This window comes from Sebastes fasciatus, chromosome 20, assembly GCF_043250625.1.
Source record: "Sebastes fasciatus isolate fSebFas1 chromosome 20, fSebFas1.pri, whole genome shotgun sequence".
Taxonomy (NCBI): Eukaryota; Metazoa; Chordata; class Actinopteri; order Perciformes; family Sebastidae; genus Sebastes; species Sebastes fasciatus.
Window position 1 is genome coordinate 782,920 of NC_133814.1, and position 27,430 is coordinate 810,349.

The 27,430-nt window shown below is 40.8% G+C and overlaps 1 protein-coding gene, 1 long non-coding RNA gene and 1 pseudogene across 2 annotated transcripts; 2 read left to right on the forward strand and 1 right to left on the reverse strand.

Moving 5' to 3' along the window:
* Positions 1-864: 864 nt before the first annotated feature.
* Positions 865-3,154, forward strand: LOC141758993 (protein NLRC3-like; annotated as a pseudogene).
* On the forward strand, positions 3,052-8,991 carry LOC141758995 (ribonuclease inhibitor-like). The gene is made up of 5 exons (XM_074620878.1): positions 3,052-3,056; positions 3,116-3,289; positions 4,979-5,155; positions 5,798-5,971; positions 8,810-8,991. Exons 1-5 carry the CDS (start codon positions 3,052-3,054, stop codon positions 8,967-8,969), a joined length of 690 nt encoding a protein of 229 aa, XP_074476979.1. The 3' UTR covers positions 8,970-8,991.
* Positions 8,992-24,931: 15,940 nt separating this feature from the next.
* LOC141758303 (uncharacterized) lies at positions 24,932-26,845 on the reverse strand. The gene is made up of 2 exons (XR_012591859.1): positions 25,844-26,845; positions 24,932-25,787 (listed from the first exon to the last, which is right to left on the reverse strand). It is a non-coding gene; the product is annotated as an uncharacterized LOC141758303 (long non-coding RNA).
* Between the last annotated feature and the right edge of the window lie 585 nt (positions 26,846-27,430).

Sequence of the window (27,430 nt, forward strand, 5' to 3'; positions counted from 1 at the left end):
CAACAAGATCTTCTCCATCATACATATCTGCTCTGCATCACTTGTACTTTATTTTCCTTTGAGAGAAAATCTGAACCCAAAATAAATAATTTAATATTTTTATGATGGCACTCTGTCTTTGAGTTAAACCATCAGAATGATGTTTGTTCTCCATCTGCATAGATGAAGATGGAGAACTATTAAACTCTGTGTAAAGTAACAACATCACTGTTCTATCACAGACAGACAGTCACACTGACTAACAGCCAGACAGCAGCCTGAGACACAACAAGAGACACAGACTTTGAACAACAGCCCACATTAGCTTTCCTAGTAAAGTCTCCTTCTCTAACTTACAAACACACGTCTGGTCCTGCAGAGCGACACGTTGAACAAGCGACCATTCAAACACCCAATGAGGAAAGCTGCACTGCTAACATCAGTTTTCAGGCTACAGTAGAGGGCTAATTAGCTAGTCAGTTGCAGCACATTAAACATCTTAAAAAGTGTTATGATATAATATGTAATATCAGCATTGGTTAGTTTAGATGTTTCACAGGGTCCTGTCACTTCAGTTCCTCTGCTAACAAAAACTGTCTGCACTCAGCTGGTAAGTTTTAGATTTTAGCTCATTTGTTTACTTTGTCTTTTCTGCAATGGATGACTGAATTACACTTCATTATGCCCTTTATCAACACTGTGGCACGTTTGACTATTTCAACCTTCTTTCATCTGCGCCCCCGTCTCCGGCGGTGTGAAAAGGACTTGAGAGCAAGTAAAAAAATAAATATAAAAACATAATTCAAAGAGGTAAACACCCACAGCATGCAGCCAGCTGTCCTTCCTCTATCTGTCAGTTTAACCTGTGTCATTTTTAGTCTGATTATGACTGTAACTTCTTCATATGTGTGTAATATTATCATACAATCTGCACACCAAGCTCTGATTGGTCAGTAGGCGGTGCTTTTATACGAGTGGATCTCTTATCTGGAACATAACCTGCTCCGGAGCAGGTTAGCCGGTAAGAACTAATACACCTTCGTAGGATGGAAAACCCTGAAGGGTTAACCCTGAAGTTACCTCGCTAACACCAAATCCTCCTTCGTAGTACAGACCTCTGCTGTCAATCAAACATGTACACCAACACACAGTCAGAGGCCTATGAGAAAAAGGAGCATTTCTGATTTTTCTCTTTAAAAATAAAAACTATTAACAATAAATGTAGAAATCACGTAGACGTTATTTTTGACTTCAAGAAGGGATGATGACTTTATAACCTTTACTTCTTTATATGTTCTTATATTGATTATTTTCATATTGGCAATGAAAATAATAAGTTTCTGTGTTTTGTCTCAAACTTTTTTCCTTCTCTTTCAGCAGATAGAGGTCTGCAGGAGGTTGTAGATAAACATAAGATCAGTCTGAGGAGGAGTGAATGTGAATGTGTGACTGAAGGAACTGATGACACAGGAAGTGGAACCCTCCTCAACAGGATCTACACTGAGCTCTACATCACATAGGGACAGAGTGAAGAGGTTAATACCCAACATGAGGTGAGGCAGCTTGAGACAGCTTCCAAGAAGAAGACCCTCCATGACGTTCCAATCAAGTGCCAGGACATCTTTAAAGCCTTACCTGACCAACAGAGACAAATCAGAGTCATTCTGACGAATGGCGTCGCTGGCGTTGGAAAAAACGTCTCAGTGCTGAAGTTCACTCTGGACTGGGCAGAGGGCTTGGAAAATCAAGATGTCAGTCTGGTGATTCTGCTTTCGTTCAGGGAGCTGAACTTGATCAGAGATGAGCAGTACAGTCTTCTCATGCTGCTCCATGTTTTCCATCCAACATTACAGAAGGTTACAGTAGAGACGCTCGCTGTCTATAAAGTTCTGTTCATCTTTGACGGCCTGGATGAAAGCAGACTTTCACTGGATTTCCACAACAACGAGGTTGTGTCTGATGTCACCCAGAAGTCATCAGTCAACGTGCTGTTGACAAACCTCATCCAGGGGAATCTGCTTCCCTCAGCTCTCGTCTGGATACCTTCCCGACCTGCAGCAGCCAATCAGATCCCTCCTGCATGTGTTGACAGGGTAACAGAAGTACGAGGGTTCACTGACGCCCAGAAGGAGGAGTACTTCAGGAGGAGAGTCAGTGATGAAGAGCTGTCCAGCAGAATCATCTCACACATCAAGACATCCAGGAGCCTCCACATCATGTGTCTAATCCCAGTCTTCTGCTGGATCACTGCTACAGTTCTGGACCACATGTTGACTACAGACCAGAGAGGAGAGCTGCCCAAGACCCTGACTGACCTGTTCTCAAGATATGCGAAGGACACATAGACAGACACACAGACAGAAAGCTTTATAGTTAGATAAAAAAAAATGTCGGTTCCGTCGGTTAGCATAAAATCAAACCGGTTTAAGCTCGAACACTGGACCGCAACGGCAAAACCAAAAATCGACCCAACTCTAGTATTTTATTGCTAATGAATTCAAGTTGTGTTCCATAATCTTGTTTTCAAGTCTTTCCTTTTATTCTGTTACTCACAGAAGGAAACTCATGTGTTTCTCTCTTTGTTGGTATAGAGAAGAGTAGTAGCAGGAAATACACAGCTTCCACCAGTAACAGCGGTTTGATGAATATATAACAGCAGAATGGTTTTAAGAGATCTTATACACACCAAAAATCAATGTTATGTTTTTAATGCTGATACACTGATAACATCTTTCTGATGATATTATGTTGAAAATAATGCAACCTTATTGGTTTGTTAGTGCGCTGAATATGTTTGATGCTCAGAAAAGAGTATTAGTGACAAAACGCCATGCAGTCATCAACATATCTAATTATATGAATGCAGCCGCCACGCGCTCCTGATGTTCCCAGTGTGGACAAAGCGTCATGCTAACTGACAAACCTGTCTGTCTCCAGACAGACAGGTTTCAGAAAGAGTGATGAGAATTATTGTTTCATGTCAAACAGTGAGATAAGATTAGCTGAACCACTGATGTGAGGAGCAAATGTTAATCAAAGAAGTATATATCAAACTGTTTAGTCATCAAATGCATGAAGTAAATATAAACTGTCCTCTTTCATAATAATATATTTAGTAATTTTTGTGTCATGACAGACTTTCTCACTGTCGGATCTCACATACTCACTGTGAAGTTGTGGCCTCAGCTCTGAAGTCCAACCCCTCCCATCTGAGAGAGCTGGTCCTCAGTGGAAACAACCTGCAGGATTCAGGAGTGAAGCTGCCGTCTGCTGGACTGGAGAGTCCAAACTGTAGACTGGAGACTCTGCGGTCAGTTCACTGACTGAAGCTTATGTAGTTTGTACACAAACTCTATACGCACTGGCTCTGCTCCAGATGGCTCTAGAGAGGGACATTAACGTTTTCATGTCGGCCACCGTAGCTCTCCAACACGCTTTGCACACAGGAGAGGCTTCAATTGGTTGCAATCTACTCACCTCACCGCTATATACTGCCAGATCCAACACTCTGGACCTTTAACCACGGACCTTAATTCAGGTATCTAACTAAAAACCCATTAAAAAAAAAACTATTGACTTCCAGACGAGGGTACAGGAAGCGCTAAAATGCTACATAATTTCTGGGTTTTAGGACTCATTCCTGTAGCACTCTATTTGAACATGTCTAAAGGTGCAGTACTCTTCAACAAACACGTATTGCACCAACTTAAAGGCACATAAGTGGTGATTATGAATGACACCATCTAATTAGAGGTTTCTATGGTTCTAAGTTATTCCCACGTTCTTTTTGACAGCAGATCTAACTGTGCTCTGTTTTCATGTCAGCATTGTCTAATTATTTGAAGCCGCATACATTTAGATTTCGATTTTCAAGTCTATCTCAATACAATACTCACATGTTCATATGTACATTCATAGAGTTATTGATGTCTGTCATCATTCCTTCTGTCTGTGAAGGAATCCCCGTATAACCTCAGTGTTACGAGATGAGGACTAAATCCACAGTCTTGTTCTGTATAAAATGACCTGTGAAGTTGATCTTAAACTAATTGGAGGCTTCAGCAGTCTGAGTTAGATTTATTAGAGCTGGGTGACTTGGAGAAAATCAAATATCACTATATGTTTTACCAAATACTTCGATATCGATGTTGCAACAATATTGTAGGATTGACATGGGTGCTTTCATAAAATATTTACACAATGAGATTTTTGATAAATAATCATCAGTAATGTGGATCTCATGACTAAGTGTAAATCAAAAATAAAAGATGACATCTCGTTTAATATTACGATATCGATATTATATGGATATATTTCCCAGCCTTAGTATGTATCCAGTAAGTATGTTGTGTTTGACAGTTTCCTTGTTGAGCTGCAGGAGGAATAGTAACACAAAGAGGGAATTTGGTACTAAACAGTCTGTAACTTTGGTAAACACCCACTTTGTCGGACTCAGACTGCTGAATCTTCATATTAGTTTCAGTTGAACTTATGAAGTCATTTCTTACAGTGTAGTTGTTTTATGAAGGGACCACTTTACAGGAGGAATGATTACTGCCACCAATAACTCTTTTAATATACATATGACATGTGGCTGTTTTTTATAGACACACTTGAACAAATGTGGACCTTTCCTGTAAATTACATAAACATACTAAGCTACCAGATACAGTGAGAAGAAGACCATGTAATAATTTAAATAATGAAGTCCAACAAGTCTGAATCGATATTGATCCTCTAATTCCAGACTTGACAGAGATCAGATAGATGTGTGTTGACATGAATAGGTGTATGAATGTTGTGGTGACATTTGGATGATGTCTGTAGAAGGCTGACATTATGATGATCCACAGTAACACAATGACAAAGTCACTCTACTCATTTCAGGGAAAAGATCATTGATTAGGACATAGTAATGTTGAGCTACACATTTAAAACCTGAACACATCTGATGGGATTATAAAGTGTTTTTTATCTTCATCATTTATTTTTTATTCAGATTGAATGGCTGCAGGTTGTCAGAGATCAGCTGTGCTTCTCTGGCCTCAGCTCTGAAGTCCAACCCCTCCCATTTGAGAAAGCTGGATCCAAGTTACAACTACAAACTGCAGGATTCAGGAGTGAAGCTCCTGTGTGGTTTTCTGGAGAGTCCACACTGTAGACTGGAGACTCTGAGGTCAGTTCACTGACTGTCTGTTACTGTTAGAGATCTTATATCTTTAATTAACAGTTGAACCTTATTTATGTACAAACATAACTTACATCCATAAAGTTGTTAATGTCATTTTCTTCATATTTTCATGTTTCTTGAACTAAATTTAGTCTGCAGTGACAAAAGACTTGTGTTTCTTAAAGAAAGTGTAGAAAATGTCCACTGTTAGTTGTTAAAGTAAATAAATGTTTATCATTGTTAGTAAATGGTCACATCTGGATACAGAAGATCCTCTACACTAATATTGGTTTTACATAGATCAAGTTTACTTTATAGTAGAATTTTTTCTCTGGTTTCTGATTGTTTCAACGTATTCCACAAATAATGGCTGATCATTGACATTGATCCTTCAGAACACAGAGATCAGCAGCATGTTACTGATGTGTGTTGACATGAACAGGTGTATGAATGTTGTGGTGAAATTTGAATGATGAAGGCTGACATTATGATGATCCAAAATAACACAATGACAAAGTCACTCTACTCATTTTAGGGGAAAAGCTCATTGATTAGGACATAGTAATGTTGAGCTACACATTTAAAACCTGAACACATCTGATTGGATTATAAAGTGATTTTTATCTTCATTATTAATTCTTTATTCAGATTGAGGCTCTGCAGTTTGTCAGAGATCAGCTGTGCTTCTCTGGCCTCAGCTCTGAAGTCCAACCCCTCCCGTCTGAGAGAGCTGGATCTGATCGGAAACGAGCTGCAGGATTCAGGAGTGAAACTATTGTGTGGTTTTCTGGAGAGTCCACACTGTAAACTGGAGACTCTGAGGTCAGACACCATTTTTTACTTGTGTACTGAGATTAATATGATGTGAAAGTTGTGGTGACACTAAACTGCAGACATAAGGCTGAAATTATACTGATCCACACTGAGTATTTTAATGCTAAAGTACATTTTCTCCTTCAGTGGTTTAGTCCATTGACTGTGGCAGAGCAATGTTGAGCTACACATTGTAGGGACCTGCCATTTCTGGTGGCAGAGACAGTCACTTCATGAACTCAGTAACACGATCCTTGACTCTGGACTCAGCTCCTCATTGGCTACAGTAACATTTCACACAGAGGTGTGAAATTCACACAGAACAAAACCAGAGGAATGTCCTTTGTTACTCCTCTTTCTGCTCTTTCGACCCTCTCCTCTTCATCTCTCCTGACATGCAAGAGGTGAGCTGCTGTGCTCCAGACCGGAAGCAGCTCTGCTCTCTGATTCTATGTCCTGTTAGGAAACAGACATAGCCACAAGGAACCAAATGGCTGAAGACGCGAGTGCTCTGCCCTTTTCACCAGCTAACTTCAAGCTATCAAGCAAAGAAGTTAGCACCAAACTAACAGCAAAGACGACCTCTTTGACTCACAACTCCAACACATGGAATTACAAACCCTGTTCTTCCATGCGGTAACGTACTGGGCCTTAGCATTAGCAATCGCACATGGCTGAGCAAGACAGTTAAACTTTGATTTCTAGAATGTACTGGTATTGATTTGGTTTAATGTTATTCATTGAGTTTGACTGTGGTGATTTATCTGTATTTGATTTTTGGGTAACTGGCTTTGCCACATCTGATGTGTTTAGTTTATGCTTCACATAGACAAGGTCTTGCATGCAAACTAACCATCTTTTCTAACCCACTGCATATCTAACACACATAAAGATCACATACAGAAACTGTGAATTAGTTAAACATAAACATACAGCTTCAGATAATCTTAACCCCCACATCACCCCCCTCTCTGTCCTAGAACAAAGAGGTCATGTGATGACATGCTGACGGCCATCTTTGATTCCGCCATCTTTGATTCAGCCATCTTTGTAGTTTTACAGTGCTCGCCATTTTGTTTGTAGGCCATACAGACATTTTGAGACAAGAACCCATCTTGTTCCCCCCCCCCCTCTCTCTCTCTCTCTCACACACACACACACACACACACACACACACACACACACACACACACACACACACACACTGTGTTTGGTTTGTTTAGTTTAGTTATTTAGTTAGATTAATATTGTGTTTTGAACCTTTATTATCTTGTAAATAAATGTTTGTGGAATATACATGCTGGTCTCTTTAATGTTGCACAAGAGTGAATAATACCAACCTCTGCTATGTCAAGAACTCCGATATCCTTCAACCTTTACTATCTATTTTGGTTATAGTTATTAATTTAATTATTAATCAATGTTCCAAAATTGATAGTTTAGCATATATAATGAGACTATATTAATGTTTTGGTCATTGGTCCCTGATTCCAGGGTGGTGCCCCGTTTATTATTGATGTTTATTGATAATCTTTATTAATATTAATAATTCTATTATTATTTATTAATTAATTTGCTAATAACCAAAACCTACTAAAGTAGAATCCCTACAACATTTAAAACCTTAATATATCACAACACCTGACTTCCATCATGTTTCTTTTTCTCCAAGAAATGATAATAAAAAATACGTAAATATGAAGAATAAATAGATACTCTTTTTCAGCTATCAGACAATAACAAATATATTCAGTATTTGTTTTTTCTATAAATTGTATGAAGCTATATGATGCTTATACTGACTGAATAGTTTAAACTGAATGTGCTTTGATTTTATGACTCCACTATTCCTAAAATATATAAACTGGAAACTTGTTATTGGTCGATTATTTCTCTGTTGTTACGATGCTAATTGGCATTGTATTTTACATGGTTGGAAAGCCGGTTTATTTACCTTCACAATGATGTCCAACTTGTAAGGATCATGCATTTGTGGGATGAGCAGCACAGCTGATTATGTGGGTAGCGCCCAAGTAAAATTTGCCAAAATTCTCTGCCAATGCTAAACATTGTATTCTCCTGTTGGTATTGACTCTTGTTTTGAGTTGTTTGGTGCATTGGATAATTTGAACCCTCTATCAGTAGCAAGGAACAAACAAGACATATTGGCAATTTTAGACTTTATTCATTTAAGACACCGTCAGGTGCCTCGTCTTCTAAACTTACATCATTTATTCTTTATTCAGATTGAGTTGGTGTAGGTTGTCAGAGTAACAACACCTACCTGCCGGATTCAGGAGTGAGGTTGCTGTGTGGTTTTCTGGAGAGTCCACACTATAGACTGGAGACTCTGAGGTCAGTTCACTGACTCTCTGTTACTGTTAGAGATCTTATATATTTAATTAACAATTGAACCTGATTCATGTTCAAACATGATGTGATTGTACATAAATGTCCTTTTGTTCATATTGAATGATCAAGTTTACTTAATGAAGTAGAAATATTTCTCTGGTTTCTGTTTGTTTCAACATATTCCACAAAGAATATCTGATCATTGATTTTGAGCCTTCAGCACACACACATAGATGAACACAGAGATCAGCAGCATGTTATTGATGTGTGTTGACATGAACAGGTGTATGAATGTTGTGGCGACATTTGGATGATGTTTGTAGAAGGCTGACATTATGATGATCCATAATGACACAATGACAACGTCACTCTACTCATTTCAGGGAAAAGATGATTGATAAGGACATAGTAATGTTGAGCTACACATTTAAAACTTGAACACATCTGATTGGATTATAAAGTGATTTTTATCTTCATCATTTATTCTTTATTCAGATTGAGGGGCTGCAGGTTGTCAGAGATCAGCTGTGCTTCTCTGGCCTCAGCTCTGAAGTCCAACCCCTCCCATCTGAGAGAGCTGGATCTGAGAGACAACTACCTGCAGGATTCAGGAGTGAAGCTCCTGTGTGGTTTCTCTGGAGAGTCCACACTGTAGACCGGAGACTCTGAGGTCAGTAGAGGAGCGGAGTCGGTCCATGCTGGTTTAAGCAGTATTGTTGCGATGTGTTTCCTCAGTTAATCTGTGAGAGGAGAACAGTCAGCTAATCAGATCAGCCAGAAGCTTGTTGTGATCATGTGTTAGAGTTGATGTGAAGAAGATGTTGTTGTTGTTTTCATGTCTCCAGGAAATAAAGCTGGATTACAGCTGACAACATCACATCATGTATAGAGACAGTGGTCCTCATCTATCAAACTGTCGTACCATCAAATCTGAACAGAAAGTCTTTGTTCTCTTTCTTCATCCCTTTCACAGCTCTGAGATCAGTCTGACTGAAGCCTCAAATCACTGGCTCTTATTTCATAGAACCATGGTTACATTTAGTAACCATGATGTGGTCTGCCCAAAGAGTTCTTAAAGGAGGGTAACGGGATGAGGGTGTGGAGTTTTAGTGTCTTTTGTAACTCGTTCCAGTCACTAGGAGCAGCAAACTGGAATGAGTGACGACCAGAGGAGGTGCAGACCTTAGGAACGACCATACCAATGAATTTACTAGAAAATAAATTGCGGTTACTGTTGGAGATATTGAGTAGTTAGCAGAGATATGGAGGTTGGTTCTGCCAGTGATAGTTTTATAAATGAACTGTGTGCTGCATTAGTGACTGACAGCTGATGAAGGGAGTCTCTGTAAACACTGATTCATGACTTCCGTTCTCTTCTTCTCTCATCAGATTAAAACTGTGATCTCTGTCAAAGTGAGTGATCAGAAAAGTGGATGTGTTGAGAGGATCAGCCGTGTCCTGATGATTCACAGAGGTTCACCACCTGGACCTGGATCTTATTTTGTCTTTTTTTTATTCATTCATATATTCTGAACCCAAAGTACCTCTGCAGAATAGTTCAGTTTATGACAACATAACCGTAGATTAACACATTTAAATAGATCTTTCTGCTCTGCTTTGTGTCGCAGCTCCACCCTGTGGAACAATGGCGTTTTGCTGTTTATTTACACATATTTCTCAATAACAGTGAAAGTTAATAAAGTTACACTGCTAAAACCAAGCCATCAGGAAGAGCGCCTGGCTTTGATGCCCATTACCGTAGTGGCCATACGGTGGTACTAAAACTTCCGTGTCCGTCACCAAAAAACTTTTTCCGCAAAACCGGTATACTGCGACACCCCTTTATATGTTTTATATGTGACTCTGCTAGTTTTCACGTTACATGCCTGAACACAGACACATAAAGTCCCCCGTGGAGCCATTTCCCCTCAGAAATCCGTGTTGAAGCGGTCGTTCTCACCACCGTTCATGTTCTGTTGTTCCTGCTGGAGCTGCTTTCTGCCAGAAGATGTCACCGTTCCCTCTGTTTTACCACAAAGGAGGTTTATCTGAATGGATGCAGTGAACACTGAACTGATGATGTATATGCTTTCTTTCTGACTGGATTGGTTTTGTAAAGGTTAGGTGTCATCATAATGCAGTTAAACTTGATTTAAACTTATGGAACTGGATTCAAAATTAAACTAGGCAAACAAGTTTGCACAAATGCCCATTTGGACTCAAGTATGAACTGATTAGAGTTTGGTGGTCAAGGGTCACTTTGACCTCACAAAACACATTTTTGGCCATGATTCAAGAAGTTCATTTGCTAATTATGTAATTCACACAAATGTATGTTATGTAATAATTTCACACAAATATTTGTTATGATAAAATGATGAAGTGATGCTATTTTGGACAGACGTGGATGTAAACTGCAACTTGACTGGTTGGGGGAAGCAGACAACTGTGTGGCGGTAATTCTATTTTTTTCTTTTTGAAGAGAAAACTAGTTTATTTATTTTAGCTGTGTTTAAGTATTTTGAGTTAACTTATTTTAAAATTTTGGCTAACTTTGTTAGCAAAGCAATGTAGCTAACGTTAGTTCAATCAGGAGAGACCCTGTATCGAATGAACAATAATATATTACATGGTACATGATAAGTAGAATAGTGCAAAGTCTTTGGCGATTAGACTCCATCATGACGTAGTATATCAAAGGGGGTAGTGATGCCTTGATGAGATTAGATATATCCCCCCCTGGAGTCTAGACACTGGTGGTGGCGGTGAAGGGAGTAGCTGAAGATCTGATGAAGGGATGTAGAGCAGGCCTGGGCACTGATGATGATGAAGACTGGAGGTGATGGGTGGAGGCGGGTTGCATTGGTTCGCACTGAAATGACAACTGACAGCAGCAGAGAGGAGAATAATTTTAAAATTTGATTGCAATGATATGATTGGCTCAGGGAGAGCGTGGTAAAATCTGTTTGGTTATCTGAGAGTGAAACACCCACAGTCAGCTGATAGAGTAGGAGCCAGTATAGAGAGAGAGACAGAAAGGTTGTGAATGAAGAGGGTCTTCCTGTCTGAACTTCCGCATAAGCTTCATTGTTAATGGTCACTTTCTTTTTTTTAAACTTAAACATGTTTCTGTGGTTTCTTTCTACATTTTAAGATGAACAAATATCTGTTACTGCTCTGGACAGTGAACTCATCACCGTAGTAAAGATGAGACTGCAGGTATTTTGTCATATTAGTATTCAACAACTGTCTTTGACAGAACCTCTTTAACATCTCACACAATAAATAAAAGTTGACAGTGTTCCTCAGCAGGGAGAGAAAACTGCATGTTCACATGTTATAATAAGTGCAGGAGTATATTCTACTATACTTTACAGTCCCAGTAGCTACAGTTTGTGCCGCTCATGTCTTATCTTTAAACTCAAGTCACAGAGCTAAGCAGACTATTTTCTGACTAAAATCCATAAAGTCCTTCATCAGCAACACTTAGAGCTGTTTTAAAGACTCCACAAAGACTCTTCTGAACATCTGTTGCAAAATAAAAACACATTTTAATCACTTTACCAAGTTGTGATTGTATTTCCAAATCCAGGTTGTTGGAAACGGCACGTCCTTGCTCTTTTAAGTAAAACACAAGCAAAACGATCACACCTTTTGTATGATATTGGAAGAAACATCAATATAAAGAAATGTAACTCATGATAATTTATTACACGGCTGCGTTGAATACTCGATACTGATTGGTCAATCACGGCGGTCTGTAATTTCTCTATAACAGACCGTTGCTATGTATAGCAGACCGTTGCTATGTATAACAGACCATAGCTACGTATTACAGACCGTTGCTACGTATAACAGACCGTTGCTACATATAACAGACCGTTGCTATGTATAACAGACCGTTGCTACGTATAACAGTCAGTTGCTATGTATTACAGACCGTTGCTACGTATAACAGACCGTTGCTATGTATAACAGACAGTTGCTATGTATAACAAATCATTGCTATGGGCGCAGCTCTGATGTCAAACTCTGGCGAACCGTTTTTGTGTCAAAATATTGATTTCTTCAGTAAGTAGTCGTGTAATAAGCCGGATAATGTACAGCTAGCGGGTCATTGTTGTGAATGAATCCCCTTTAGGGCAATGCTGCATTATCCCTTACATAATACATTTTAAAATTGTGCTTCACATTGTACTAATTGAGCAATAAGATGTGTCATTTCTGGATACCATCTGTGTTTTGATTATGAAAAAGAGTTGCACAATTGCAACTCAGGAAAATGGCTTAAATTTTTTTTTTTACTATGCACATACATTATCCCTTACATAAAACATTTTACATCAGTGAATTGTCTTTTTGCTGTGAAAGCCCAGCGCCAACATTCAGTGCCAGTGAGCCATAACCACAATCTTTTTTTAACTTTCACATATCATAGTTGCACAGATATTGTAGAAAGTAAGGATTTAAAACATGTTGGCAGAGAACATAATCCAGGTTTTTGCAGAATGGTCCGATATCAACATTGGAGGAATAAAACATTAACAAACGTTCTCATGTGACAACTTGAAGTTAAACTGACATAACTGCTGTCAGAATACAAAATCTAAAATGTGTTCATATGTGAAAACAAGAGACGCTCGGGGTTAAGCATTTGTGACTTCAGCAACACACACACACACACTGAATAATCTTAATGCACTAAAGTATCATCTCATCTTTATGTCCATATGGTGATCTTTTGTGATGTGTAGGTGAGCATAAGTCAAAGCATAAGAAAATCTTTGAATAGACTGATTGAATAATCAACTCATTCACTGAGTGATACATTAGAAAACAATACAGCTTAAAGCATTATAACTGTCTGAGTAACATAGTAAGGCAGCATGGTACAGTATGTCTCTTTTATGAGCCGACCACAAGACTGACTGAAGCTCCACAAACACACACAGAGGACAGACAATAGCTGAGGTCCCCCGGAGGACAGTCTATTAGTGCTAATACCCGCCGTCTTCTGTGTATTGTTCTGCTCCTGATGATTACATGGGGAACATCCCACGTTACAACACACAGCCTATCGTCTCATATCACGTAACCCGTGTAAGAGATGAGGATGTGGACGGGTGGCTGAGGGGAGAGGGACTGGCAAAGCATTAATACTACTCAGTGGTGCGGTAAATTAATTTTGGATTGCTTCTCTGGGTTTGAACAAAATTGTTTTGTTGAGGGGAAAAAAGAGATTAAGGTCTTTAATTATACTGGGTAATTCATTCCACAAAATAAATCCCCACTAAAATGGTCTCTTCAGAGGCAGAGGAGATGTGTCAGCCATCTCGCGGCGTCGTTATTAAGAGATGCACAAACACACGCGTAGACAGTCCGCCATCAGTCATGTTCATCGCACCGCTGCCACTTCCTCCATGCTGCAGTTTACCGCCCGCTTACACTTCCTGTTTATGAAAAAACTCAGTCTGTAAAACCTACAAGTTAATAATGGATTTAAATGACTGTTAAATATCTCTTTTCCTCTTTGCTCCACTTTGACCACTTTATACTCTGAGGGCGACGCATTCATGTTTGTCTTCAAACTGCTGGAGCTCCATCCAAAACCCACCTGGTCCATTTTCCAATTTACCAATCCAACACCAAGAGGAGGGAGAAAATAAAAGTCTCATCAGCTCTGTTTGCTCAATAATTTATTCATAATTGGATATAATTGAATGGCGATAACTGCTGAATGTGTTCTTTAGTGAGCTTCAGGCAATTAGTGGGGGGAATTACTGACAATTACTGTTGACTTCTCCTGACATCCTACGATTTCCTGTCACTCCAGGTTCAGGTGAGCTGGCTCCAACTGGCAGAGGTGTGTGTACTTTGAGCTAATAGTCACAATCAATGGGAATCATGAGTGAAATGGACCACAGTGAGAAGCTGTTAACACTAAAGACAAAGAGCCCGTTAGAGAGGAGGAGGGATGGGGAAGGTACTTCAACAATATAATAAATTACTCAATACTTATTATTCAGTTAATGATGATGTCATCAGGGTTATCTTAGACTGGGCTTCAGACCTTTTTTTTTACTAAAAAGCCTCCGTTACAAACTGGGGGTGTGGAGTTTGAAGACGTGAGCATTAACCAGGTAAGGGGGTCTAAAGAAAGATGCTAAGACGTCCACTGAATCCTGGTCCATGACCTTTGACCTCTTCCATAGGATGCTGCGGGTGGATTTGGTCTGGTGTTCACACACAGCTGTCTGAATTGATTGAACACTTTTACCCATTGAATAAAACCATGGACTGGTTATAGTGGGACCGTACCAGCCTTGAGAGACTGAGAATGGAGAGCATCCAGAGAGTTGTGTGTGTGTGTGTGTGTGTGTGTGTGCGTGCGTGCGTGCGTGCGTGCGTGCGTGCGTGCGTGCGTGCGTGCGTGTGTGATGACCAATTTGAGTTTTAGACCTTCAGAGTGAGGACATTTTTGGAACGTGAGGACATTTTGGCCGGTACTCACCTTCGGACAGACCTTCAAAGGCCTGTTTGAGGGTTCAAACTTGGTTTTAAGGTCCAGGTCAGGGTTAGAGTAAGGGTTGGGGGCAGGCATTTAGTTGTGATGGTTAAGGTTAGGGTAAGGGGCTAGGGAATGCATTATGTCAATGAGTGTCTTCACAAAGATAGAAGTACACAGCTCTGTGTGTGTGTGTGTGTGTGTGTGTGTGTGTGTGTGTGTGTGTGTGTGTGTGTGTGTGTGTGTGTGTGTGTGTGTGTGTGTGTGTGTGTGTAAATATAGCCTTAGACAAATGCTCAACAGATGGATGTATTCGTAGAAGCATGGATCAGAAATACTTTGATTCCCAGGTCTCTAGGACCTTGGGAAAGGCACGTCCCCATTTGTCACATTTGATTCAAAAGTCCTGATATTGTATAGAAACATGTATGTGCGTGTGTTAGAAAGATAGTAGCTGGATTGTGGTGATTGTAAATAATTATCCAGGCCTCCAGAGGATCCAGTGATCTGAGTGTACTCACATAGCAAACACACATACCTTATCATTTACACACACATACACACACACACACACACACACACACACACACACACACAGTGTTGACATGGGAGAGAGTGTACACTATCCTGTGTGGCCAGTGGCCTTGCTCACTCTGTTGGCTGTGAGGAATAGCTCTATTTGCCACTGGTCATCTATCTCAGTCACATCCACTCATGTACGCACACACACACACAAACACACGCACACACACACACACACACACACACACACACACACACACACACACACACACACACCTGGCCTGGCAGCTCAGCCAGCAGGTATTTAAAATGGAGGAATGCAATCGGAGTGGGATGTCAGATTGTGTTTACAACACTATTCACTTCCACTGCCCTCTTCTTCCTCTCCTCCTCCTCTTCTATTTACTGGCCTTTTCTCCCGGCCCGAATAAAACGGATGGCGCCACATGTTTAGAGGAGGGAGAGGCAAGGAAATGTGAACAGGCTTAGATAGATGGAAGATGGAAAATTCCTCCTGCTCAATCCATTTCTCCTGCTTTACTTCTTATTGAGAGTTGCTGGTTTTCATTGAGACAAAGTGACAAACTCAAATAACATTTTAGCAAATGTCGATCTGATGATGATGATGATGATACATTTAGAGAAGAAGCTCTAGGAGAGGAGAATTTACCCTCAACTCATAATATTCACTTCCAGCTGCGCTGCAGTAGGCCTACCCCTGTCAAAGAGCTTCAACTCTTCTTTTCTTTATTTAGTGAAACAACACATAACAGGTGAGACAAGACAGAGCGTAATACATCAGGTTATTCAAAAATTAACAATTTTGACACAATGGGGCAATATACAGTATATATATACTGTATATATATATATATATATACAGTATATATATATAAATATGTAAGGGATAATGTACAGGGAGTTGTAATTGTGCAACTCTTTTTCATAATCCAAACACAGATGGTAGCCAGAAATGACACATCTTATTGATCAATTAGTATAATGTGTAGCATAATTTTAAAATGTATTATGTAAGGGATAATGCAGCATCGCTATTATCCCGCTTATTACACGGCTACTTACTGAAGAAATCAATATTTTGACACCAAAACGGTCCGCCAGAGTCTGACATCAGAGCTGCGCCCATATCAACGGTCTGTTATACATAGCAACGGTCTATTATACATAGCAACGGTCTGTTATAGAGAAATTACAATGATTACTGATTGACCAATCAGAATCGAGTATTCAACACAGCCGTGTAATATATATATATATATATATATATATATATATCACCAGCACACTTCAAGGAACTGTACTGGTGCCGTTTCTCTTCAGACTTGTGCTTTAACTCGGGTTCCTGCTACCAGCAAAAGTTTTCTGACAGCTCACATTGTTGGACGTATCAACAAGGAGTATGAGGAAGAGACAGAGGACTGACGGAGAGCTTCATCACATGGTGCAACAACAACTAAATATCTGGTGGTGAACTACCAGAGAAACAGGAGGCCCCCTGTCCTGCTTACCATCCAGGGAGAGGAAGCGGAGAGGGTGGAGACTCAAACAGGTACTTTGGGGTCCAAATCAATAAATAGCTGGACTGGTCTCACAACACTGACGTCCTCTTCAGGAAGGGACAAAGCAGAGAGTTCTTGTTGAGGAGACTCAGATCCTTCAGTGTGTGTCAGTGCAGATCTCATCAGATCTAGCAGTCTGTAGTATCCAGGCCCTTTTCGCCAGCTGTGCTGTGCTGGGTGGTAACATCACAGCTGGAGAGGCCAGCCGATGGGACAAACTGTTCAGGAAGGACAGCTCTGTGGTCAAACTGGAAGTGGACGATCTGGAGGCGGTGGTAGAGAGGAGGATGAAGGACAGCTCTGTGGTCAAATTGGAAGTGGACAGTCTGAAGGCGGTGGTAGAGAGGAGGATGAAGGACAGCTCTGTGGTCAAACTGGACGTGGACAGTCTGGAGACGTTGGTAGAGAGGAGGATGAAGGACAAGATGAAAGCCATCCTAGATAACCCCTCTGACCCTCTCCAGGACTAGCTGGACTCATCATTCAGACTCCATATCATCACACCATCACACCCAGCTGCAAAACTGAGCGCTTCAGGCTCCTTTATACCCACTGTACACACACACACACACACACACACACACACACACACACACACACACACACACACACACCCATCCCAGTGTCCCAGTGAAGGTCTTCAGGTGGAGGTAATAGTCTGTGTGTGTCTAGTTGTGTTGGAACTATGCAGGTGGGTTTTTATATCGAAGGGACTCAGAGCTGTGTTCACCAGTGTGTGTGTGTGTGTGTGTGTGTGTGTGTGTGTGCGTGTGTGTGTGTATGTGTGTATGTGTGTGTGTGTGTGTATGTGTGAAGAACTTAATCGTCGTGGTGTGCTGGGATAGCTCCCTGCCCTGGGCATGTGTTTGACAATAGCTCACTGTGTAAATCCATTAATTACCACCATTCACACCAGTACTGCAGTCACTGCTGCTGCTGCTGCTGCTGCTGCTGAAGCTACAAGACTGGGAGTGGGGGGGGGGATGTACTGGCACAGGTTGGGTTGGTGAGCAGGGTTATAAGGGATTAAAAGGACAGCATCTCGGCAGACAGCCGCTCAACAGCCCAGATGAGGCCTCAATGCTGCGAGTTGCCTTGTAAATCACTTTCTGTCTCTTTGTCCTCTGACTGTTCATTCCCTGTTTCTGACACACACACACACACAAACACGCGCGCACGCGCGCACACACACACACACACACACACACACACACACACACACTTTAGTCATTTATTATGAGTGTGATTAGACTCCTCAGAGGAAGAGCCTCAGCGGCAGACAGATTCATTTCACCAAATGTGCCCTTATTGTTCTGGGCCACACTGAAGCAGAGCAATGTGTGTGTGTGGGGTTGGGGGGGGGTGGGGGTGAAAGGGTACAAGGCATGTCACCCTGGACCACATCACCGTTTCACACACTTGACTGACTTCTGATGAAGGCAGGTCCCCGGAGAGCTCACAGACATGCACTCATACAGGCACTCATTGCATGTGCACACTGGCTATAAAGGCTTGTGTATTTGTGCCGAACCGAGTGTCGGTCCGGGGGTCACGGTCCGGGGGGTCACGGCCCGGGGGTCACGGTCCGGGGGGTCACGGTCCGGGGGTCACGGTCCTGTCCACGCAGTCGCATGCAGAATACACAGTACATAGATTGATTCATGTAATGTGTAATGCAGAACCAAAGTTCATGCGCCAGTTCAGTCCATAAACTTTTAACCGTACCCCGCTAGCAACATTTGCTGTGGTTAGCATAACAAGCTGATTGGCGTGCAATAACTAAAATAAATAACTAATGCACTAAATTAAAACAAAAGTTTTATTTTGTACTATGTATTTTGGTATTTTCACAGCATAAGTGATGCTTTTCAGTTTCATTGGGATCTGTTGCCTTTTGTTTGTTCAGTGTTGGTACAGTGTCTTACAGAGGGGTTGAATGTTATAATGCGACCTCAGTCCCCAGAAAGAGGAGCTTGTCTGTCTTGGACACTTGCACTACTGTCTGCTCAAAATAAATGAATAGAAAACGAATCCTCATGCATTCATTTTTTTCTGCTGTACCAGGCTCACACTGAACCATGACTCCTAAACCGGGGTATGAACCCAACTGTGACTTCTGTGCACCGTCACACCCCTAGTGCACATACACACTCACACGCGCACACACACACACACACACACACACACACACACACACACACACACATAAACACACACACTGCCACAATCCTGAATTTACACTGAACACAAACGCCAACAAATGAGGCTTATCGCAGAAAACGTATGCATACTGATACAATATCTTTACATTTTTCAGTGTGGAGTTTCTCAGAGTTTCTGTGAATTCAGAGTAGTCTATCCTGGTGCCAGGATTGGGGGGGCTGGCACCAGCCTTGTTAGAGGTGGCGTGCACCCTCAACAACTGTCAACAGACAGTTTTTTACAAAAACTGGAGCATCCAAAATACCCTCACACTGCTTCTCAGATTGGTCTGTTCTTGCTGAAGAATACGTACAGTATATTTTATGTCAAATAAGCAGATTAGTGATTTTCAAAGTGTTGTATTCATCAATTTCACAGTTATATACAATAAATTATACTGCGTTCATCCCTTTACCTCCTAAATTCGGCTGGACGCTCTGGTGGGTTCATCCTTACAAACTCTAGAGCAGGGCTGCAGTAGTAGTAGCTACAGAATATGTTGATATTTTAAGTCTATATTTCAATATGCAATATATATCTCAATATTTTCATATTTTCTCTAAAATAACATAACTGTTTGATTTAACCTTTACGATTATTTAATATTTATTAACTTTGTTTTATTTCTTTATTTACCCAAGGCTGTGCGGTGCATGGTGTCCCGCAGAGTTTCCCACTTTTCAGTGGCGGTCCCCCCAAGCAGGGAGACGCCAAGAGTATGGATATGACAAATATAATAAAGTTTAAGTTTTAAGTTTATAATGAATATGGTCTGTAATGAATATATAACAATACATAAAAATGAATGTATTCTCAAAATAGTGCAAGGAGTGAGTGAGCAGTGAGCAGCAAATTATAAAGAAATAGATCATAGATCATATGATACTCATTATATTGTTTTCTTATCTGACTAGATAATAGAAGTGTGTTCCCCAAAATGTTGATCTAATCCTGTAGGAACACTGACTATACCACACGTCTCTCTTTCTAACACCTTTTATTGGCTCCAGCATGAACCACTAAAGCAATATGTGGCTGTCAGACAACACAGCACACACAGACAATCTACTGTCAGTATGCTACCTGTGCTGTACAACATGATTAATGACAGCATTAAGCACATTAATTACTTCCCTGATTAGAAAATGAGCTGGTTTTATTACCACAAGCTTCCCCACCAACATTTACAGCACTTTCTCTCTTTTCTCAGCTCCGAATGACCAGCTCCCTGAAGATGATGCACAGAGAGTGTGAGCGTGTGTATGTGTGTGTATGTGTGAGTGTGGGTGTGTGTGGGTGTGTGTGTGTGGGTGGGTGGGTGGGTGTGTGTGTGCGTGTGTGTGTGTGTGTGTGTGGGGGTGGGTGGGGTGGGTGTGTGCGTGAGTTTGCTGTGCTTAGCATGTTTATTCAGTTAATTATTTAGTGTTGATTAAGTTGGATCCTTGGCCGGTAAGGCAGAACAGAAGCATCTGCTGCAAAGACAAAGAAAGAGCAGTGAGAGGGGAGGGAAACTCTGTCTCTCCCCTCTCTCTGCTTTCATGCATACTCACATGCACACAAAGACACACACACACACACACACACACACAGGGCAGCATCCTGAACCGTTTAATTACAAAAGAGGACAACAGGGAGGATAGGAGTTAGAGGAGGAAAAAACGCAGAAGCAGAAGACACAGATAAATCTTTTAACATCTCGATTAATGAAGTACAAAGGGAGGCAGGAGGGAAGAAGTAGCCCAAAACGACATCGACATCTTGCCTCGGCCTGCATTAAAAGCCTATTTTGCTGTTTTAACACCCATAAAATAGGCGCTGAAACAGGCCGTAAGTGGCATCAACCCCGCTTTACACATCCCCACTGTGTACTTCTTCTCTTTTTCTACCCCCAACAGACAACTCACTGTGTGCATTTGTACTCTAATAACAACAACACAGACAGTAAATGCTTTATGGTGTTCGGGTCACCGGAGAGATCCTCCCATCTAACATCGCTTCATTGCTTTCACTGCAGCAAAGACGCATATGATTTGTTAAATTTAAAAATATGATAATTCTGAACAGAAAACAGAACAGAAAAATCTGAATCAATTAATACATTGATTATTTCATGAATTAAAGGTCCAATGTGTGTAGGATCTGGCGGTATCTAGCAGTGAGGTGAGAACTGGTTCTGTCAAAAAACCTTGTTGGTGCCACAACTTCCACTCCTCATACACAATTAATACATCAAAACGTAAATATGTTTGTCTTCTTTCAGTTAATGTGCCCATTTAAGCAATAGGTCTTGCAGTTTGGGAATTATCTGTTATAAAGCACCAAGATATCCCTCCTTCTCTCTCTCATCCGCTGCAATGTTAATTCATCTCTGAAAGTTTTGCGCAAAAACTCAAATGTGGAGACTTTTTAAACTGCCAGTTCTCAGTCATTTTAACTTTATCCAGTCTGAAACCGTGAGAAAACATGAATGGCTCTCTCTAGAGCCATCTGGAGCAGAGCCAGTGTGTAGAGTGTGTGTGTACGTGGGAAGTGAGTGGTGAAGCAAGAGAGAGAGAGCAACGACGGCAGCGAGTAACGTTATCGACTCCGGCCCAAGCAGGAAACGTTAACAGAGTTTGGTTTGTCCGTTCTGGGCTACTGTAGAAACATGGAGGAGTACGTGAAGAGGACCGGCTCCCTATGGAGATATAAACGGCTCATTCTAACGTAACAGAAACACAATGATTCTTATTATCAGGTGATTATATACTAAAGGAAACATACTTATTAATATCATATTCCGTTTCTGTCAATAGATCCCCCTAAGTGTTACATGCTGGTCCTTTAAAAGGCGTTTGAAAAATCTGCTTTAAAACCCAGTAAAAAATCCTAATAACTCAAAACAGTTTAAGCATATTGGAACGTTCATTAAAGGATTTCTACACTTCCTTCTATACTCTTTCATTTCCCTTTGCTTGAAGGCTTTTTCTTACTGCCAAGTCATCCATAACTTTCCACATTGCACCTCTCTGATCTGGTGGCAGGTCACCCACATGATGTTTTACAGAGTTTCACTGTCTTAGGGCAGTACAAAGTTGTTGTTTATTTTCTCTGCAAACTTCTTTTAAACAAAGAATGGTCTTGAATGTTATACTACTGGCATTTGAGTTTGTCTAGTGAAAATACAAATCTGGTGTGAGTTTTTTGATGAGAGCTTGGGCACTGACCAGACACAGTACAGAGTGCTGTTTTCTGTCCTTTTAGTGACACATGAGTAGGGATGTCACGATGCCAGAAATCTAGTAGTCGATACCAATACCAGTGAATTTCCACGATTCTCAATACCAATTCGATACCACAGTAAAAAAAAAAAAAACAACAACAATAAATCCCATGTACTGTAATTCAACACGTACTCTTTTATTAAAAACATTTGAACATTACAAAAACAGAGGCATGTAGCCTTTAAGATATAGATACAAATAATTGACCCATTATGTTAATTTTGGCGTATCAGCGACATGTTATCAATCGATAGTCAGACGACGGACGCTACATACTGACCGCCGCGATGGAGCCGTCACAGCTGGTGTGCACGGAGCAGCAGTGCCAGGTAGACCCCCGCAGCGGAGCCCCACAGCAAAAGCTCTACCGGAGAGGCCAGACACACCGCCACCCGACGGTAAAGATCAGAGTCAGCACTCTGCACATGTTGACCGTAATTTTTCTTGTAAAATGTCCGGTGTAATCAGTGTTGTCACAAGTTTATTAACCGGTGGGAAAGTTTTCCTCACCGTCACATCCCTACCAATGACCATTACAGGCATCGTACGGTACCTTCAGTACTGTAGAAAAAGAGTACCGTCACTTTTTTTAAAAGTTCTCGTGACATCCCTACACATGAGTCATAAAAAGTGATCCACATGTCTGTCGGTAGACCATCATGCATGCAGGGGTGGACTGATGGGTGGAGTTCAGCAAAAGAAGACAAAAGATCCCTCTTAAAGGGCCCATAGACCTTCATGAACTGTTCATCCTGGTAAAAGTAAAAAGAAAGAAATGAGGCAGATGAACTATCGGTGCATCCACTGCACTGTGTGAAAGGTCACTGTGAGTATCGAAGAACGTTTTCACTGACCACTTGTGATTAATGTGCCGTTCATGTAAGACCCAGCTGGTGGTCCTGAGGTAAAGTACAACGCCAATTAGCATTGTAACAACAGAGATATAATCCACCAAACACAAATTTCCAAACTTTTTTATTAATATTTAAAAGAATAACTCCCAATTTCCTGTACACTGTAACAAATTTCACCGTAAAATTAACAGTTAAATGCTGGCAGCAGGGATGCCAGAAATTTACTGTTATTTTACAGTGCAGTTACTGTAATTTATTTTGACAGTATATTACTGTATATTGGATTACAGGAAATAACAGTTGGATAACTGGGGTTTACCGTAATTTTACAGGATATGCCAGCATGTTACTGTTTATTTACAAAATGTAATAAAATCTGCAACTTTTGCATTTAATTCTCCACAAATTAAAAAAAAAGTAAAAAAACATTTGAATACACATTCAATAAATTTTTGCTGTAATTTATTTATAAAGAACAGTGTAATAGAAACGCATCACAGTCAAGAACAGTTTATGTATGTAGTAAATGTGTGTAAATCCACCATAAATTTACAGCAATTCATTACAGTGTAGGCTTTGCTGTACCTAATACCACACCTTTATGATTCTTATTAGTAAACAGACTCTGGTGACCTCACATGAATCCCAGCATAACTCCTACCAATCTTGACCTGAGCTGAGGGCTAATCAACCACAATAAGTCAAAACGCCTGTGGGGATCAAGCCCCCAGGAAGTGCGCCGGTCGTTGATCCCAACTTTCATAGTGGCCAAACGGCGGTACTACAACTTCCGTGTCCGTCATGATGCCATTGGGCCCAAATAGACTTTTTCCCATAGAATTACATTGGGAAAGAGACGTCTGTAACTCAGAGGATCATTTATTTTGAGGTGAATCAACTTCCCAGTACGAACACTCAAATAGTCCATATTTAAAAAAATAAGTTTTTAAAGTTGTAAAACGCACTAATAGCTGAATCCAGAGTTATTTCCCTTCCTCCGCTCATGTGAGTGAGACCCAGACCGAGGCTGGAGCGCAAGCCATGACGACGACGTGATGTTTGGACCCCGTGACAGAGTCATGCGACCGAGCGGACGCTAATGCGCATGTTCCACCTGCCCAAGATCCGAGTACTTTTCCAGACGGAAGTTGAGCCATTTTAGCTTCATGCGCCACTGAGCAACTTTCATAGGAATGAACGGGGCCCCGCCTCCAAGCTGGATCCAGTACTCTTAATACATCCATGGCGAGGGTGTGCAGGGCCTTTAGGCTCTGAAGTGTCAATATCTAGAGCCCTGATATTTATATTTGACCTCAGACATATCTTCATATATTTTCAGTGCTTGTTTCAAATTGTGTGACATACTGTATATATCAATACCGATATATCTGTGAGAAGCTAATGTCAGCTGGGCTCTATCAATGTCAGTATTGGCCTCAAAAAGCCAGTAACAGTGGGTAATAATCCATAATACTCCAGTAATAATCAATAATGTTTTTCTTCAGTAAAGACAGATGTATTGCCAGAGTTTTCAAAGTGTCTTTGGTCAGGTTTTTAAGTTGTTGTTTATCTCACTAGTTTGGAGCCGGGCATCTTTTCAATGATCTTAATGACCGCAGTAACATGGAAATATTATAATATCACTTTAGCACATATTTTCTGCATGGCTTTAAACGCTTTGACATTCAAGAGTGTGTGTGTGTGTGTGTGTGTGTGTGTGTGTGTGTGTGTGTGTGTGTGTGTGTGTGTGTGTGTGTGTGTGTGTGTGTGTGTGTGTGTGTGTGTGTGTGTGTGTGTGTGTGTGTGTGTGTGTGTGTGCGTGCGTGCGTGCGTGCGTGCGTGCGTGCGTGCGTGCGTGTGTGTGTGTATGCATCAAAGAAAACATGGCTACAGCGCTATCCAGTGTAAATATTTGCAGACAGAAATGAGGTGGAGGTGCCAAACCAACCACTGGAATATTAACTAGAGACTGGCAGTCACTGCCTTCTCCCTGCATCATCTACCTCGTACTTCTCCTCCCCTGTTGCTCCTTCTTTTTCCAGTCAGTCTCAACCTGCCCCTCCGTCTATCTCCTCTCTCTCTCTCCCAGTCTCAGCATCTCTTTCTCTCCAAACCATTCTGTTTGATTTGAATGTTTCTCTTGCATAGAAGCAGCTTTTAATCATTCCTGCATTTTTGTTCCTCTTTATTAGTTTTTCTCCCCGGAGATATGAGCGCAGGATGAAGACAGAGTGAAGGAGAGGGAGGGAGAAAATGTGTATTAATGTTTCATATTTCACTGGTGCAGGGGAAGGAAGTGATGATTATTTCATGTTGTCGACATTGTCTTTCTCTCTCTCCCCCTTTTTTTTGGTCTCTGAGGTGTCAGGAAATTGTCCGACAGCCATTGTCACCCAGACAGCCCTCAGATAGAGGGGTCCTGCACCGACACACACTCATACACCCTGGTGCTAACACAAAGGAAATGCTCAGGTCAAGTCTGCTTTAGCTGCCTGCTTTGACTCTTGTCACTGTGTCAGTCACCCCTCCCATTATCTGCCCATGTCTCTCTCTCTCTCTCTCTCTCTCTCTCTCTCTCTCTCTCTCTCTCAATTCAATTCAACTCAATTCAACATGCTTTATTGGCATGACTGTCAGGTGAACAATATTGCCAAAGCGTCAATTCAATAATAATAATAAAAAAAGAACAAAAGAAAAAGAAAAACATATATATACACATATATACAATTCATTAAGCAAATAACAATATATAGATATTTAAAAAGAACATGGAAATGGTAGAAAACAATAGAGAAATAATTTATGTTTGTTGTGTCAGTAAAACAAACAAATAAAAAGTCTGTACATAGTCAATGTCTTTCTCTGTTTCTGGTCAGTCACGGTGGTCAGATAGTCTGCCACTGTGTACTGTCTGTTTAGAGCCAAATAGCATTGAAGTTTGTGTTGAGTTTTTGTGGTAGATGTCCTGTAGTTGGTGCTTTAGCTCTAATTTGGTTGGTCCAGATAGTGTGACGGTTGTCCTCAGGCCTTGTATCTCTCTCTCTCTATGCACTTTTAAACACACAGGTTCTCTCTCCCAACTCGCCAAATACCCACGCTTGGTCAGTGGCCCAACGCTTCAAACTATGACGCTCTACGTACCATTCTGGCATCAGTTTTGGACGTGTCAGGGACAGCGTGTCAGTTTCCACTCATTACATGCCTACAGTTTATTTTCAAAATAAACTTCCAACATGGGTTTACTGAGTTTTTTAAGGTTTACTTACGCCTCATAATGATTCGGTTTGGTTGAGGAAAAGATTGTGGTTTGTACGTTTGTTACGTAAAATAACTACGTTTACATATTTTCACATTTTCGTCATACTGCGTAACTTATGTATGCTGCATTAGTAAAGTACGTAAGTTAATATGTCAACGTTGACTTGGTTTCACAGGGGACATGAACAGCGGTCTCCTGGCTGAAGTCTGTGTTTGTTTGACCCATCCTTCCACCCTGACCTCCCCCCTAAGTGGACTTTTTCTCTCTTTATACTACGTCAGTTGCTCTGACTGTCTAATAATGAAGCAGATGGGTTTACATTGGAGTTAGTTGAAAGCCCAGTTGTTTAAACACACACAAACACACATATATATATGTATATATATATATACATATATTTATTTTATTTTATTTTTTATTTTTTATTTTTTTTAAGGAAACTAAAATCAAATGGTCAAAACATTCACACACAGTGTTCAGATTTTACTTTTAGTCATTCACAGATTGAAAAACTCTAAAGTCAATTCAACAAATGGTGCATTAGTTTGAGTTAAGATCAGATATAATTTCTATCTGTTCCTCTTCTGGTGTAGCTGAATGAATCATTGGCGGGAGGAGTTGATGCCATAACAAGGACATTAGCATTACGTGACATTATGAGTCTGAGTGGCTTCATGTTATTTCAGTTTAGTTATTTGTTTTCATTGTAGTTTTGTTTCATAACTTTTTGTTTCATAGCTTATAACTTGTAACTCATAATTTTTATAACTTTAAAAGGTATATTATGTAACCATTGTCGGTTGCCTGTTGTAAACACTCAGCATTCATAGTTGGCCCCTCCTCCTCAGCTCAACGAGAGAGAGAGAGAGAGAGCAGCGATGGTGGAGCGAGCTATAGAGTGACTGAAGAGAGGGAGCGGCGTTACTGAGAA

Bases quoted from the DNA above. Each gene is read 5' to 3' on its own strand.
- LOC141758995 (XM_074620878.1), top strand. The intron at 3,290-4,978 runs GTCAGTTCACTG...TTTTTTATTCAG, and splicing joins TGTAGACTGGAGACTCTGCG to ATTGAATGGCTGCAGGTTGT. The intron at 5,156-5,797 runs GTCAGTTCACTG...TTCTTTATTCAG, and splicing joins TGTAGACTGGAGACTCTGAG to ATTGAGGCTCTGCAGTTTGT.